Source organism: Protopterus annectens, chromosome 9.part0, assembly GCF_019279795.1.
Source record: "Protopterus annectens isolate FY-2018-M chromosome 9.part0, PAN1.0, whole genome shotgun sequence".
Taxonomy (NCBI): Eukaryota; Metazoa; Chordata; order Ceratodontiformes; family Protopteridae; genus Protopterus; species Protopterus annectens.
Genome location: NC_056743.1, coordinates 583,539,502 through 583,557,522, shown reverse-complemented (window position 1 = coordinate 583,557,522; position 18,021 = coordinate 583,539,502). Strand labels below are relative to the sequence as shown.

Here is an 18,021-nt window from a genome sequence, read left to right as displayed (position 1 = left end):
CAAATAACTACAGTTGGTTTCTTTTTCATACCACATATTGAGCTTTTGCAGAAAATGTGTTGTATCCTTTATAATGCTAGTACATTTAAGCAAATATTTAGCTAGTACTTTCTGCAAGTATTTTGATATAGGCTCAGTTATCCAACCTTTACCTGAGACTATAGGCCTCAATGGCGGATCTTCCAGGGATTTATGGATCTTAGGTATTCCATATATTTGTGGTACTTTGGGGCAAGGTACTGTAAAATAATTAAATAACTCTATAGAAATATCTTGACTCAATTGCATATCGTATATTGTCATATTTACTTCTGATACATGATTTTTTAATTCTATAAAAGTTATTCGTTTAAATGTTGTCGTATCTGCCAAGAAATCCCTAAATTTATTCATATATTCTATCTTATCCATCACTATGGTTGCCCCACCCTTATCTGCTTGTTTAATAGTTATTCCATCATTACTTTTTAGCTGCAATAGGGCTTTATATTCTTTGTATGACAAGTTATAGTGATTATTATTCATATTCTTTTTAGCATACAGAGCCCTCAATTCCATTTCTACTATATTCGTAAAGGCCAATACCACTGGACACAATTGTGGCATGAAAGTACTCAACCTCTTACAGCTATAATCACTATCATTAGACTGTTTAAAAATCAATTTTAACGTTAAGTTCCTTGCAAATAGTTTTACATCCGTTATTGCATTCACCACATTGTCTCTAGCAAACAGAATTAACTTTAAACCATTTTCTAATAAATTGTAATGTTCTTCTGTTAAGCCTTCTTTTGACAAATTAACAGTACCTTTTTGCATCCACATCATTCTATCTATCGACGAGCTGTCTTGCTGGGCATTTTCGGGCTGTCATTCTTCCTCTTCGCTCCTAGCGTTGGCTGTTGGAATTGTCTTTGTACTTAGCCTTTCTCTGGTATCAGCTTGTGTTGTAGTACTACCTTTTCTGGTTGCTTCAAACGAAAGGGTAAAAAAGATTAAATCTCAGTTTGCTTTCTTCTTTCTTTTGTATCCGATTTTGGTATGGCTTGTACTAATTCGTTGCCTACTGAAGTAGCAGCTACCTCACTTGCTGAGAATTCATTCACAGCCACACTAATTTCTTCATTTACTCCTCTCAAATGGTTCTGTTCACGTTGGCTATCCAAAGTGGAAGCGAGGCCCGATATGCGTGCATCCTGATTGGTCGGCACCTCTACTGGTGTTCGCGGCAACTCAAATTCATCTAGTTGATCCAGAGGTTTAGGAACAGCTTTTATTTTAGTTGCACCCATCATATCATTTTTATTTTGATTGTTCATTCTTTTATGTTCAACTCTCGGCCATGAGAAAATGTGGCCACTCCTAAAATCTGCCAAATCACGTTGCAATTTGTTTCTTTTTGGCTTCCAGTCTACTATCTAACGTTTGCACTCTGTCAATAAAAGCTTGATACTGCTCATTATGACGGTCAGACACTAACATAATTGATACTTCTTTCTCATATTTTTCTGTTTCATCCATTAGGTTCTTTTCCACACTTTCAAAGAACTTATTCATTAATTTCATGTAATTGGCGCTTAACTCCAAGTTAAGCTGCTGCCATTGTACCAACAGCTCTTCATAAGTGTTACCATAAGAGGGCATTTTTAAAATACAAAGTCCGCGTAGTATAACACCTAATTCCAGGTAAGCTGAAAAACTTAACCTCTGCCACTGTAACTGCTTGTAGCTTTGAACCTTCTTTTCTAATACATTTAGTAACTTGTTAAATTCACCCAGATTTTGGTCAACGACTGCATCCTGGGGTATCATGGAATTCGATTGCAATAACGGATTACTAGATTTAAGTAAAAGTCTTTTGATAGTTGTACTCATCCTGTAGATAAGCGAATTCCAAGTTCTAGTAACAGCTGGCTTGTTCCCCCTCCTTGAACGCTCGTAGTGGCCCCAAAACAAACTATTACAAAGTACGAAAAAAGTACAAAAACAAACTGTTGACAGGTTACAAAATTCTTCAGAAATCACTCAGAAGTCACCAAAGACGTTAAAATTTAATCAGAAGCTTTCGGGCTATCCACCCTTCATCAGCACATAAAACTATCAAATGCATCACATTTAAATAGAGGTAAAATTGAGTCACATGATCAAGCCAGCCATACACACTACACATACACTTTCGCATCAATTAATTCTTAAACTATACACAAATATACACTCACATATATATATATATATATATATATATATATATATATATATATATATACTTTTCAGCAAGTTCAAATAATGTGCTATTTATAACTAGTTACTACTAACTATATGAAATATAAAATCAGCAATAATGTTGGAAGTTTATAATACTAAAATATTAAAAATTCAAATGTGAATATAATAATTTGTCATATAATTTCTCTCTGCCTTTATTATTATTAATTTATGAGGGTTTCCAGGTTGACCACACAAAACATGGCATATGAGCATCATAAGACACAATTGGCCATGAATTTTATTTCCAGAGGATATAATAGAGCTGAAGTTCACAATGACATCATAGAAGGAGACCGGCATAGATCAGGTCCGGGTGCCCCATTGATCAGACGATCGGATGTTCATTTACTACCCAGTAGGGACCGTGATATTGATCCTATTAATAGGATAACGATCCCTTATACCAACAGGAACAGCCATATTACAAGAGTTCTTAATAACAACTGGAAGCTCTTGATGATGGATGATAGGATTAGGAACTTGATAGATGACAGACCTCATATAGCATATAGGAATATGCAGTCACTTAACAGGCTACTATGCTATGATAGGGAGCCAGAGAACAACAGACAATCTAGAAGGCATGGCACTTTTCCATGCCGTTCCTGTAATCAGTGTAGGTATATAGCTGATTCTAATTGTTTTACACATCCTGCTACTGGACGTGCTTATGTTTTTAAACATTATGCTGACTGTAGATCCATTAATGTTATATACGTTGCTGAGTGTCAACTCTGTAAGCAATTCTATGTTGGCAAGACCAACAGGTCTTTACGTGAGCGCATAAGGGAGCATGTTTATGCCATTGAGAGATGTAACACCACCAATGCATTGGCGCGACATGTTGCAGAACATGGATCTTTACACACTTTTAGATTTAGGATTTTAGAATTGGTTATGAGGAGTGGTAGATTGGGCAACAACAAAAATTATACTGAGGAGAGGGAAGGCAAATGGATTTTGAAACTGCAAGCCCATAAATATGGGCTGAATGATAGGATCACCCTCAAACCATTTTTAGCCAGCAGACTATTGAGACACTAACTATACAGTTGACTTTGACATAGTTTATTGTTTTTATAAGTGTGTTTTATATGTTTGATAACATTGTCTGTGTTGCAAAGTGTTTATGTTAAAGATCTTGTTATAGCTTTTATAAGTGTGTTTATATGCTTATATTAATTTATTCATTTAGTTTATAGTGATGGTGTTCTCATCAGTCATTGTTTTGTGATTCGTCATTTTGAATTAGTAGTGATGTCATTACTTGTATTTAAACACATGTGATTTGACTGCATTCTTGATGTCTGATGAAGCGTTAATCCTAACGTGAAAGCGCTAACCCACTGCAGTCTTTTTGTCTGTTTGTCTTTACTGCATTAAATTTTGGATTTTACGGACTCTTTTGAAGTTCTTCAGTTACGCAGCTCATGGTGCATTCCTCTGTTATCTTTTTACATTCTATAGCTATGTCAAGAATCTCAATGGCAACACTCCGATCTGCTCTGAGTTACAGCACAATGGCACTAAATATACAGAACCAACTGATACTGCCAACATCCTGGCAGATAGGTTCATTGCTAACTTTACACCCCCCTCTCCCGCTAAAGGGGCCCATCTCTATACCGGAAGAATGCAAAATTCCTGTAATCACGGCTGCACAGGTAAAAAACCTCACTCTCCAAAGCCAAGAACACAGCATCCATGGGACCTGCCAGTATCGCAGGCTGCCTTCTACACGAACTACATAATGAACTGGCACCTCACCTAAGTACCATGTTCAGTCATAGCCTCACTTCAGGCTTTGTGCCCATTGAATGGCGCACCACGATGGTTATCCCATTACACAAAGGGGGAGCCATGACAGACCCCGTGAACTACCACCCCATTAGCCAACGAGCCTGGTCTGCAAGCCCATGTAACTTATCATCATGGAACTCATAAACAAAGACATTGGAGATCTCCAAACTCTGTTCCCCACACAGTTCAGGTTTGTAAAGGGCAGATCATGTCTCCTAAACCTGATAGACTTCTTTGAACCAGTCACCAAAGCCATAGATGAGGGTAAGGTGGTTCACACAGCCTATCTAGAACTCGCCAAGCCACTCGACACCATCCCCCACTCTGGAATTATAGATAAACTCACTAAACTAGGTATAAATCTCTATGTTAAATCCAAACAGAATCCACGGAAATGAGAATCAGCCAACAAAAAATAATGATAAATAAAAACGAAGACTTTTATTTGACCACAAAACCAAGTAAATCAAGCGTTTTCGCCTGGTTAATACCAGGCTTTATCAAGATAAAAAGGAAACAGTGTAACGTGGATTTAAATGTAACACTTGTAGTCACATGATACATTGATTAATTAATCTGATAAGCAGTTAAAAAGACATCATTCAAAAATATTTATAAACGTTTGAAAGAATTTTTAAAAATGTAAATTAAAGGTTCCTTATTGAATAAGAACCTTACATGATGTATAAAAAATTTTATAAAGTTGTAAATATTAAAATGAACTATAAATGTTTATAATAAATATAATAAGATAAATATATGCTTATGACACCTGTTGAAGTTGTTTTAAACCCATCATTTAGTTTTGGTTATAACCTAGCCTTCCTAAGCCTGAGCACACTAGTGATGTTAATGCTCTCATTCAAGCCAGGGGGCCTTGCAGCATTCAATCTAAGTTACCATAGGAGCTCCCTATACTCAAGACGTGTCTCCCAGTCCCCCCCGGCATCTTGTGTCATGTCATGTCATGTTATGTCATGTATGCCTTCTGTGGCTCTGCTTGACAGGGGCACTGGAAAGTAATTTTCTTGGGTAGATAAAGCCAGGATACCTTTTTGGCTAGGCTTATATAGGCCCTAGGGCCAATAGCCTAATACCTACCTATGAACCTAAGTGGTGTCTGCAGAGGCACATTGATCCCTTTCAAGCAGATACCCCTCTAGTCCTTGCTTATGTGTGTGAACTTGTCAAGGCTGGCCTTTCGTACTCCTTGGTGAAAGTCCACATATCTGCAATCTCTGCCTGCTTACCCCTAGAACCCCCTCTATTAGCCAGGCTAGATGGTAAAATTTTCCTGAAAGGGGTCTTGCACATCAGACCACCAAGAAAGCCTGTCCCACCCCCTTGGGACTTAAACTTCATCCTAGAAAAACCTCACACTGCCTCTTTTCGAGACAGCCAGTTCTGCAACACTTCAAATGTGCACATGAAAGACTGTTCTGCTGGTGGCCCTTACCTCTGCTAGAAGGGTGTCAGAGTTACAAGCTCTCATGGCATGCCCACCCTACACTATCTTCCACAAGGACAGGGTGACCCTGCGCTCCAACCCTTCTTTTATGCCAAAGATGTTCAACGAACTGTCCTCAAACCAGTCCATTCACCTGCCCACCTTCTTTCCCTCTCCCACTAATGACAGTGACAGGATACTCCATTCTCTGGACGTTCACAGACAACTAAGGTTTTATTTAAATAAAACTAAGTCTATCAGAAAATCCAACCAACTATTTGTATTCTTCCACCCTCAGGACCCTGAGCAAGGCAGTCTCCAAAGAAACCATCACCTGCTGGATCAGAAAAACTATCTGCTTCTGCTACTTCCACCATGGCAAGGACCTACTTCAGGGGGTTAAGAGCTCACTCTACCAGGGCTGTGGCATCCTCCGAAGCCTTCCTCAAAGGCCTGGAAATAGACTCCATTCTGGAGGCAGCCACCTGGTCCAGTATACATACCTTTACCAGACACTACAAATTGGATGATGTCTCCAGAGCCAGGGCAGGGTTTGCTAGGGCAATCCTGCAGGACTTTCTGGAATCAGCTACCTCTACCTCCACACTTCTCCTTCCTAAGCTGTGACACTCTCCCACACCAAGAATACTGCAACATACGAATAGAAGGACATAGAACAGTAGTGTAAAATCTTTCCATAACCATAGATGTCCTTCTCTTCCACGTTGCAGTATTCCTTCCCTCGCACCTGTCCCCCTTCATTCCTGTTGACTTGTCTAAAGGGCACCCTGGAGCACCACTTAGACTACGGTCAGACTAGCCAACAAGTGGCACTTCACACTTCTTGTGGACATCATTTAGCTCTTTCTACTCAACTGTCTGACTGGGCAAATAAGTTCTGAGGTCTGTGTGTGCGCAGACGTCACATTTAAGGTCCCTGGTTTATTGCCCTATGTGTGACATTCCACACACTAAAGCAACCAGGCTTAAGCTTTTGTATAGGAGCCAACGTTCAGGTCACCTGAGGCAGAGAATCCCACACTAAGAATACTGCAACGTGGAAGAGAAGGACATCAATGGTTATGGTAAGATTTTACATAATTATTCTTTATAGCTCATAAACAACTTTACTCTGTCCACAACTGGAAATAGGTAGTGATAGGGTGGAGCTGGCAGCCGGGGAAGGGTTTACTTGCTGAGCAATCCTTATGCTAAAGACATCAGCCTTGATAGTTACTGCAAACTATCCTCCTCTTGCATGTTTGTCATTATGGTGAGTATGCATATACCCAAAACTTTCTTTTTCCAGGTGTACAGTGAGGGGAAATTTATAATTGTGTTATAATTTGTGGTTGAATAAAATCTGTTAACCAGCTTGGTTGACCAATCCAAATAATGCATCTGATGTTGTTAATCTTCTTTCCATTCATCACTGATGGGTTTGGTTCTGAGCCCTCGGAACTGAGTTGACTTTTTTACCAAGCCCGCGCCAGCCAAAAGAACTCTCAACCTAATTCTCTACCCAGAATGCCCTTCTCCCTGTTACCTCAGATCTCGTGTGCCGTGTAGCCGTAAAGCTGCATTTCAGCCGAGCTCTCAGCTAAGTGAAACTCTTTTGATATTTGTGTGAAGAATTTTATTAAGCGATTAGTATTTCTAGTGTTTTTTCTTCTATCTGACTTTGGTTTTTCCTCTCTACCCATAGTTTATTCAGGTGTTTCCCTTCTTTTCTCTATCATACCAGTGTATTGTTATATTTGTGACTTTTTTGAACGCAGTTGACTTTGATTATAGTTGGATTATACAGTTGGCCTGTGGTCTGTTTTCTCTATCAAGATGTCTGATAAGATGGGTAGTTGAGGTTTTAAGCATTGTACTTCATGTAAGGGCAAGTTACCTAACAGTGATTCTCATGATGACTGTGTATACTATTTGGGAGTGTCCCACCTTTCAGTGCAGTCTCCATGTGACATTTGTCAGAGTTTCAGTCAACACACTCTTAGTGAGCGCAAAAATAAATAAAATTCTGAAAGGGTTAAGTCTCCCTTCTCAGAGGCCATTTCTGCAATTTAGGTCTCAACCCCTCCTTCTAAGGAGACAAAGAGATCCCACTCTGTTCCTTCTTCACCATCGGGTGATCAGAGCAAGCCTGGGAGATCAAAGGTCCCAAAGTTATCTTCGGAGCATAAATCTGCCTCTTCGGCTCTGTCTTTCTCGGCTCCGACCATCTCAAAACCTTTTATACTGGCAACCGTTTCAGCACTGGTCCTGCCTCCGGCACCGATCATAGACCTTACTACTCCTATTTCGACTTCGGCACCTGTGGCCACTTCAGCTCAAGGCACTCCTTCGACTACGCCATTAGTTTCTGTTTTGGAACTGACCGTTTCGGCTCCGAGTGCCACTTCGGCACTGAGCGTTGTACCGACCTCAAAGGATTTGACCACTTTACTTCTGGTCTCAAAACTAGAGACTTCAGACCTTGCACCCGATACTCCCCCTCCGTAGAGCCATTTCTGGGCCAATGGTACAGCCCCTTCATCGAACGTCCTGACTCCCCATCCGGAGTATCCACTAGATCCACCAGGAGCCTTTCTGAACAGGACGTGGTGCGTCTTGTAGACCAGCTGTTGTTAGGCAGGGGGATTCTCTCACTTTCTAAGACCCATCCTCCTGCAGGACGTGGGTTGCCTTATCTACAGACTCCATCTTACACTCCTCCTTCGAGCATATCTCTGTTCCGAAGCCTTCTGCTCAGACATCCTTCTTGGAACCCATCACCTTGGTGCCTATGGTGCATCTCACTCCGGCTCTGAGTTTGTCCCTTTGGTCTTTGGTTCCCACTGCACTGGTCCTTCCTCCATCTGGGGATTGGTGGACGGGCACGTCAGCCCATGGTACGGAGCCACCTCTCTCCTCGGTTCCATCCTCGATGCCGACAGCCGCGTCAGCGCCAATCCTGCTTGAGGCTCCGTCCGTGGGGGCGAGTTCATTGGAGTGGTCTGTGACCTCTGCCCCGAGGTTGTCTTTCTCGGTTCCGGGCTCCCATCCCCCTCTGGGCGGGCCTGCCTTCCGCACGATGGAGAAGGCTCTTACTTCTGGCAGCACTGGCGGCCCTTACCTCTGCTAGAATGGTGTTAGAGTTACAAGCTCTCATGGCCTGCCCACCCTACACTATCTTCCACAAGGACAGGGTGACCCTACGCTCCAACCCTTCTTTTATGCCAAAGGTGGTCAATGAACTGGCCTTAAACCGGTCCATTCACCTACCCACCTTCTTCCCCTCTCCCACTAATGACAGTGACAGGATACTCCATTCTCTGGACATTCACAGACAACTAAGGTTTTATTTAGACAAAACAAAGTCCATCAGAAAATCCAACCAACTATTTGCATCTTTTCACCCCAGGGTCCTGAGCAAGGCAGTCTCCAAGCAAACCATCACCTGCTGGATCAAAAAAACTATCTGCTTCTGCTACTCCCACCATGGCAAGGACCTACTCCAGGGAGTAAGAGCTCTTCTACCAGGGCCGTGGCATCCTCCAAAGCCTTCCTCAAAGGCCTGGACACACCCTCCATTCTAGAGGCAGCCACCTGGTCCAGTATACATACCTTTACCAGACACTACAAATTGGAAGATGTTTCCAGAGTCAGGGCAGGGTTTGCATAGGCAATCCTGCAGGGCTTTCTGGAATCAGCTACCTCTACCTCCACCCTTCCTAAGCTGTGGCACTCTCCCCCACAAAGAATACTGCAACATAGGAATAGAAGGACATAGAACAGTTGTGTAAAATCTTACCATAAGCATAGATGTCCTTCTCTTCTATGTTGCAGTATTTCTTCTCGCACCTGTCCCCCTTCATTCCTATTGACCTGTCTAAAGGGCACCCTTGGAGCACCACCTAGACTGCGGTCAGACTAGCCAGCAAATGGCACTTCACACTTCTTGTGGACATTATTTGGCTCTTTCTACTCAACTGTCTGACTGTGCAATTAAGTTCTGAGGTCTGTGCATGCAGACATCACATTTAAGGTCCCTGGTTTATGGCCCTATGTGTGACGTCTCACGCACCTGTAGCAACCAGGCTTAAGCTTTGTATAGGAGCCGACGTTTGGATTGCCTGAGGCAGAGAATCCCACACTAAGAATACTGCAACATGGAAGAGAAGGACATCTATGGTTATGGTAAGATTTTACACAATTATTCGTTATGGCTCATAAACAACTTTACTCGGTCCACAGCTGGAGATAGGTAGTGATAGGGTGGAGCTGGCAGCCAGGGAAGGGTTTACTTGCCAAGCAGTCCTTATGCTGAAGACATCAGCCTTGATTGTTACTGCAAACTCTCCTCCTCTTGCATGTTTGTCATTATGGTGAGTATGCATATACCCAAAACTTGCATTTTCTAGGTACAGCGAGGGGAACATTATAATTGGGTTATAATTTGTGGTTGAATAAAATCTGTTAACCAGCTTGGTTGACCAGTCCAAATAATGTGTTTTGCTCATATTTTTTGCCACATGTTAATAGAACAACATAGTCTTTTATGTAAATAACATTGTGCATTAGTAAAGTATCTGCAAAATAGGTCACTGCTGCACATTAGATCAGACCACAGAGTGTGATGTATACAGTGTATTGTTCTAGTTATTCATAGTTAACATAGAGTATAATGTGTCCATTGTACTTTGGTGGTTAGCCGTGGGAACCCACAGACAGCCATAAAATATAATTTAAGAAGATTTAAACTTCCTGCTGTTGACAGGTGAAGCATTGGAATGCCAAAACTTCCAGATTAGCTAAATTAGGGTATATCTTTACAGGGTTATGTACATTGAAAAACGTTGGCACCCCAACAGGATTTCTTCCCAGAGTACTTTTCAGGTGTGTCATGGAGCAAAGCTGCGTTCTGAGCCTGTTCAGGAGAAAGACCATACTAGGGTGTTGAAGCAAGTGATATTCCTCTGTTACTTGAGTTATGCGCATGATTGTTTTTGCAGTGAGAGTACTTTATGGAAGGAGCAGAGGGTGACATTTTCCTTTGCTGGGTTGCCCCTGTGTGGGGATGAAATATGAAGGGACATTAATCCATTAGTTTTATACATCAGAATTCGGAGACAACCCTTCTTTAGAAGCTGTTGATTTTTCCACTGTCTTAATCCTGAATTTTGCTTTTGTGTAGGACTTGTAGGTAAGTATAGTTAGAAGTTAGAGTGAGAGAGACAGGGACAGCAGAGAAACACTGTATACTAACTGAGCCATAAAGTACCATTGGTTCTGGATTTTTCAGCAGCTTCCAGATTGCCTGCTAGCTTGGAGTACAGAAGACTGGTTATAATTCAGGGAGTGGTCAGGTTGTTAAGAGTTTTAGTCCATCTTTCTGTACTGTTACAGACATTGCAGCATTTTAATCTAGTGGTGGTCCCTGCTGCATTTGTTAGGCTCACTTGTACCCTAACTGTGTAACATCTTTCTTATGTAGATCAGCAAGAGAACAAAGTTTGATTAACTCTGCTGTTTATTATGGTCATAAAGATGCATGCTGTCCCCATGCCAGATTTCATTTCTTTCATCTGTTCTTGATCATTGAGGAACATGGTAGGTCTGTGTGCTTGCTTAGAAACAGAGTTCTGGCCTTTTTTCCAAATATTGTCAAGAATCAACTTTGATCTGACAGTTCACTACTGCCTAGTAGATGCAGGTAAAGATGCACCTTTTTGTCTGTAGCCTAACAAGCTCCATGATGATCATATCTCCCCTCCTTCACAACCAGTTGCCCACATATCCCACCTTGAGACCTAAATGTGGCTTGCTAAGCAGTGCTTCTTTTATGTGAGGCAAGTTATTTTCTTGCAGAGTTCTAAGAAACATGTTTATCTTGTGCATGGTGTAGAAACCAAAACTGTAAATGCCATAAGTTCTGCATTGCAGGGTAGGTTGCATTAACTGGGATTTTAGTAGTGGGGACTTTTGGTCCTGACGCTGGACAGACTTCTAGAATTTTCTTTGCATTATCTTGGACTGACTTCTGCTACGAGCTAGACCCCAGTCATGGATAACTGCTGATCTTGAAAGCACAAATTTATTATTCAACTTGAAGCACAGAAGTTTCTGTTGCAGGTAAAAATGTACTCTTGAGAAAGAAGAGAAATTAAAATATTGGGTGCCTTTGACTTTTAATGAATCATTGAAATCACAAAGTGTTATGGTGCCTTTGTGATAGATGCAGGTGCATTTTGTGATGCATAGCCAAGTCTGTTGTGGAACCCCAGAATTAACTTTCCCTTTTTGTACATACGGTTTTACTTTTCACATTCACTGAGTTTTGTCTCTTAGCAAAACAATAAGACAGGCTGAGAATATTAATTTTGGAACAGGTACCTTTTTCTGTATATATATAAAAAAAATAAAACAGTTTTGCTTTGATAAGAAAAGTAGCCTGCTTCAGTGATTTATTTTTTCTTCTACTTCCTTTGGGAATTTAGTGTTATGGATGATGTTTACATTATTTGGTGCAGATATAACCATGCTTCTTTCTGTATGGGTTCTCTAGATTGCTGCTAACTTGAAGGTGAAGGATGCTGCCGTTTTGCATACACAGCTTGATTATTCCAGTTACGTTAATATTTCAATAGAAGAATGTGAATTTGGCCACTTCATTGAAATCTATGACTTTGAGCCTGAATCAAAAACGGAGGATCTAATGGAATATTTTGTTCAGTTCCAGTAAGTACCAGTTATACTTTTTTATGATTTTTAGGCAGGAGGTAGGGAGAATGATAATGTGCTTGAATCACTAAAGCTGCAATACACCTGTCTTAATATGTTTTGGGGATACTTTTTGTGGGAATTGATTGATTTTATAAAAATTAAACCTTTCCTCATGTTTTGCCCTCTCCCCATACTTATTCATGACTCAGTATCATTTGTGGCCATGTATTAGTCTGGCTTACAGATGTTACGTCAACTGATCAGTGCATTTTTTCTCCATTGGTGTAGACTTCCATGTCAACTTTAACTTTGGTCCCAGGGCAAACGCTGATCTTCAGGATTGCAGGAGATGACCCATGCCTGAGTTGACAACACTTGTTTTCTTTTACCTTAGTCCCAGGTTGAGCACTGAGATTGCAGGAGTAGATGCATGTTCTTCGTGTTTCACTGTTGCAGTCATCACACTTGGGCTATCTGCCTGCAGGTAGCACTCAGTCAGCCTGAATATGATGTCAGGTCGTTAGGGGTATAAAAACAGGCAGCGACACCATTACATCAGTCATTCTTGCCGAGGAGGAGGCCAAAGCAGAAGCAGTTTGAAAGCGGCGGTCGGTCGCTACCTGAATTTTCGTTTTCGAGTTGAATAACCCTGAAGACTTCTAAAGCTACGTACCCCATTGGGGATCCTTTTTTCTTGCTCTAAACTGATGTCAGACAAAGTTAACAATTGTCTTGCCTGTGGAAAGCAAATACCTCACAGAGATTTTCATTCTTACTGCATCACCTGTTTAGGCCCAGACCACGACGTCCCTCGCTGTCAGTTTTGTGCCTTGTTTAACGTCCAAACCATTCGTCTTCGGGCTATCTTTGTCACTAAATTCTTTTTCTCTCTATCTCCTTATTCTGAAATGGCTTAGGTAAGCCATCCGACTACCGATCTTCATAAAAAAAATGTAAGGATAAAGACAGAGACAGACTGCATAGGTCCAAAACTGCCGATGATGCTTCCGTTAAGCTAGTCGCCAGTCCACCGGTACTCAGTGAGGCGCCTTTGCAGCCCCTGATGCCCGCTTCTATGAATTTGCAAGCCTCTGCTGAGACCCATTCGGAGTCTGGTATGCCGCAAGATGCTTCTTTGACTATTGAACCAGCGGATGTCTCTACCTTGGATGAGTCCGGAGCCGCTGTGCAGGCACTGGCTTGTGAGGGAGTTTTTCATCTCACCGATGTTTGAATCAAACCGACTTCGTTTTTAATCAAAACTACAAGTTTCTTAGGCTTAGAGTACACACTATGCCTAGAAAACCGGTGACCAAAGTGCATGCTCAGGCACCCATGCTACAAAAATAAATGTTTAGAATGGCTGAAGAACTTATTACGCTGATTAGGGGAAGCCAGCTTTCCCCTGCCAAGAGACAAAGAACCCAGTCCCCTACAGGTTCTACAGACAAGGAGCCCGATGATTCTGTTCTTTATGGTTATGAAGACATGCCCTTATCTGCCTATGAGGATTCAGATGCAGAGGAATCCATTCCCTCTGCCTCCCCTCCAGAGGATTTTTCTTTTGGTGAAACCTTGCATGCCTTAAGAGAGCATTTCCATTGGGAATGCCAAGACTATCCTCAGTCCAAAAAGAGAGACAGAGAATTTTTAGAGTTGCCTCAGCACAGGCCCTTAGCTATACCCCCTGTCCTGGATGTTGTGGATGATGTTTTTATGGAATACAGTCTTACTCCAGACACTTTACCTCCAGCTAGGAAACCAGGTACTACAGAGTATCTGATTCTCACAAGTTTATTTTCAAGAATCCTACTGCTGATCCAGAGATAATTTCCCAGGGACCTAACGGTATTAAGGCTACTACAGCCAAAAATCCTACCCCTTTGGACAGGGATTCCAGAAATTTGGACAGATGGGGCAAGAAGGTATATACCTCTGTAACTCTTGCTGTCAGGGCATTGAATTGCCAGTTTCACATGCTGAAATATCAGCATATTATGGAACTTATTAAACAAAAAGTGGTAACCTTTCCAGATTGTGCAGAAAATAAAGACTTGCAGGAGCTTATGTACTCTGCAAACCAAGTCAGTAAGCATACTTTGCAGTGTGGCTTTGATGCCCTAGAAGCATCTTTCAGGGCAGCAATCACTGGCTCTGTACTGAGAAGACATGCTTGGCTGAAGGAGTAGACATTGCCAGGCCATGTCAAATCTAAATTACTAGACGCTCCATTGAATAAGGACTGTTTGTTTGGCACCAAAGCAGAAGAAGTTCTTAAAAAGATGGAAGAAAACGCTAAAACTATGCAAACTGTTAAAGAATTCCTACAAGTGCAACCACCTAGATTCAGTAAGCATTGCCCTTCAAAACACTGGTCCTTTCCAACTCTTACCACACAAGACCCAGGGGAAACCGACCACCCAGACTACAGTCTCAGGGTATGCAGAGATCTAAACAATGGAATGCCCCCACCCCTAAAGCAGGGAGTGGTAAGCCAACTCCTTATGGAAAAAAGCTCACAATGACTTCGCAACTCTACTTCCCAGCCCTGCCCAATTGCTTGTGCCCCTAGGAGGAAAACTTGCCCTGCATGCAAAAAACTGGATGTCCATTACTCAGGACCGATGGGTCTTCAACATTGCATCGCAGGGATACAAATTTTATTTCCATTCATTGCCAACCCCAAGCAGGTTTCCAGACCTTCCTCCAAACCAGTGGGCAGAGACTCAAACCCAAGTACTTTCCCTGCTCAATATCAGAGCTATTTAGCCTGTTCCAGTAGAACAGAGAGGCCAAGGATTCTACTCCAGACTTTTCTTGGTACCCAGGAAAGAGGGCTCCTGGCTCCCAATCCTGGATCTTTCAATTCTCAACACCTTCCTGGTTGTACCAAAATTCAAGATGCTTACCGTGCAACAGCTTCTCCCTATGTTAGCCAAGGATGCCTGATTGGTCTCTCTAGACTTAAAAGAAGCCTGTCTGCACATCCCCATAAGGGAGTCATGCAGGAAGTAATCTGCATTTCAGAGCAGGATCTATGCATTATCAGTTCTCTGCACTTCCCTTTGGCTTATCTACTGCACCCAGGGTATGCACAAAATGCCTGGCTCCAGCCATTGCATACTGCAGGCAGAGAAAAATCCAAATTTACCCTTACTGAGATGACTGCCTGATTCAGGCGGACTGTCAGGAATTGCTGCTTCAGCACCTGGCATTTGTAAAAAGCCTTCTCACTTCATTGGGGTACACCATCAACGAAAAGAAATCATAACTGGTACCCAGTCAAAAGATTGTATTCCTGGGAGCAAGCTTGGACACAAATTCCCAGATGGCATTCCTCACTTCAGAAAAACAGGCCTTTCTGACAGATTACTTCGAACAAATGGCCACCAGAACCCAGCTATCTGCAGTGAAAATACTGCAAGCCCTAGGGTTCATGGTCTCATGTATTCTGCTAATTCCATATGCAAGACTGCATACGAGGAAACTTCAATGGTACTTAAAAAGTCTTTGGTGCCAACATTCTCAGGACCTGGAAACACTCATTCCTATCATATCTTGTCAAAGGACAGAGTTCCTTTGGTGGGCAGAAGCATGCAACCACAACAAGGGACTGACCTTTACTCTACCCCACGCCGCCCAGACCCTGACCACAGACGCATCAGACTATGCATGGGGGGGCTCACATGGCCGGCAAATGTATTCAGGGCCACTGCAACCCAAGTCAAATTCTTCTGCACATCAACCAAAAAGAGATGCTAGCTGTACAGAATGCCCTGACAGCTTTCAGACACCTACTCTTTCCAGGACAATTGATAATAAAAACAGACAATACCACAGTTATGTGGTACATCAACAAGCAGGGGGGGAACCCATTCTTATCCACTCGGCAGGTTAGCCATGGCCCTGTGGAACATGGCCTTGGACAACCAAATCCATCTACAAGCTCATTTCCTGCCAGGCAAACAAAACTCACTGGCAGACGACAAGCAGAAATATCCTAGACCCACACTAGTGGAAATTGGAGCCCAGCACTTTCAACCTTCTGATCTAGAAATGGGGGACCCCAGAGGTAGATCTCTTTGCCTCCCCCGGCAACCACCAGTTAAGCAAATTCTGCACCAGGAACCCTCACAGCTGGGCCTGGAAGGTGGATGCACTATCCTTTCAATGGGAAAACCTCTCAATCTATGCCTTTCCCCCTCTGCCCCTTCTCTCAAGAGTTCTACTCAGGATAAGACAGGCCAAGGACAATTCTGATTGCCCCGGACTGGCCACGCCAGCACTGGTACCCACTCCTGCGCAGCCTGACAGCGGTGCCACCCTGACACCTACACCAGACACCAACCCTGCTTTCCCAGCAGGAGGGACAGATTTTGCATCCACAATTGCAAACCCTAAATCTTGCAGCCTGGCTTATTCCTTAAATACTCCACCGACAACCCTAAGCAAACAGGTGCTGGATGTCATTCTTAAAGCCAGAAGACAAAGTACTAGGAAATCCTATGCTGAAAAGTGGAAAAGGTATTGTTCTTGGAGTCCGTCTAAAGGAAAGGACACAGCACTGCCCTCCTTACCTGTAATCCTGGATTACCTAGCAGAACTACTCCACAGAGGCCTATCCTTCTCTTCCATTAAGATCCATGCCTCTGCCATCTCGGCTCATTACAACACTGAGCCACCACTATTCTCTCACCCGGTCATCAAACAGTTCCTGAGAGGGGCAAACAACTGAAAGCCACCAAGGAGAGCACCCACCCCTGCTTGGGACCTTAACTTTGTACTGGAAAAGCTCACGCTTCCCGCTTTTGAACCTGCTGCTTCAGCAGAGTTAAAATTCCTCTCTTGGAAAACAGCCTTGCTTCTAGCCATCACTTCAGCTAGAAGAGTATCTGAGTTACAAGCACTGATGGCTGTGGAACCCTTCATTATTTTCCATACTGTTAAGGTTTCCCTCAGGACTAACTCTTCCTTTATGCCTAAAGTGTTGTCCAGTGTGGCTCTCAACCAGTCCATCCATTAACCTACCTTCTTTCCTAATCTCAGAATAAAGGGGAAAGGATTCTGCACTCTTTGTACATGCACTGACACCTCAGCTTCTACCTTGATAGGACTAAGCCTTTCAGAAAATCTGACCAGCTGCTAGTCAGCTTTGCAACAGGGGCAGAGGGCAAGGCCATTTCAAAACAAACCTTTTCCAAATGGATAGCAAACTGCATCCATTTCTGCTAAAAGCACCGTGGAAAACCAAACCCTCAGGGGGTCAGAAAACATTCCACTAGGGATACATCTACCTCTGCAGCATTTCTCAGGAGAGTACCTACCGGGGACATACTGGAAGCTGCTACCTGGAGTTTTGTACACACCTTCATCAAGCATTACCGTCTTACTATCTTTTCCATGTCCAGGGCAGGATTTGCTACAGCAGTCTTGCAAGGCCTACTAGCCAACCCTAACTCTTCTTGACTGCCTCGACCCTTCCTCAGCTTTGGGAATCAACCCAAATGTGAGGGCTGCAACAGTGAAACATGAAGAACATAGTACAGTTGTGTACACTTACCATAAATGTAGATGTCTGAGTCTATTCACTGTTGCAGTCCTGGTTTCCCATCCTCCAGCCCCCTGGTTTGCTCTCTCTCTCCTTTCTATGGCTATTCCTACTGGTATGGGTATTTACTTTTTACTGGTGGTGTTTTCCACACCATTTCCTAGCTCCCTATTTGAGGGCTCCTGACATTTGGGGAAAGAAAAACTGATGTAATGGTGTTGGCTGCCTGTTTTTATACCCCTGACGT

General features: G+C 42.7%; 1 protein-coding gene across 2 annotated transcripts in view; it reads left to right on the top strand.

The window, feature by feature from the left end:
* R3HCC1 (R3H domain and coiled-coil containing 1) overlaps positions 1 to 18,021 on the top strand; it is a 682,694-nt gene that overhangs the window by 310,951 nt on the left and 353,722 nt on the right. For both annotated transcript variants that reach the window (XM_044083119.1, XM_044083120.1), the window contains exon 5: positions 12,069 to 12,241. In XM_044083119.1, coding sequence (XP_043939054.1) covers positions 12,069 to 12,241 — 173 coding nt within the window. The remainder of the gene's footprint in view (positions 1 to 12,068; positions 12,242 to 18,021) is intronic.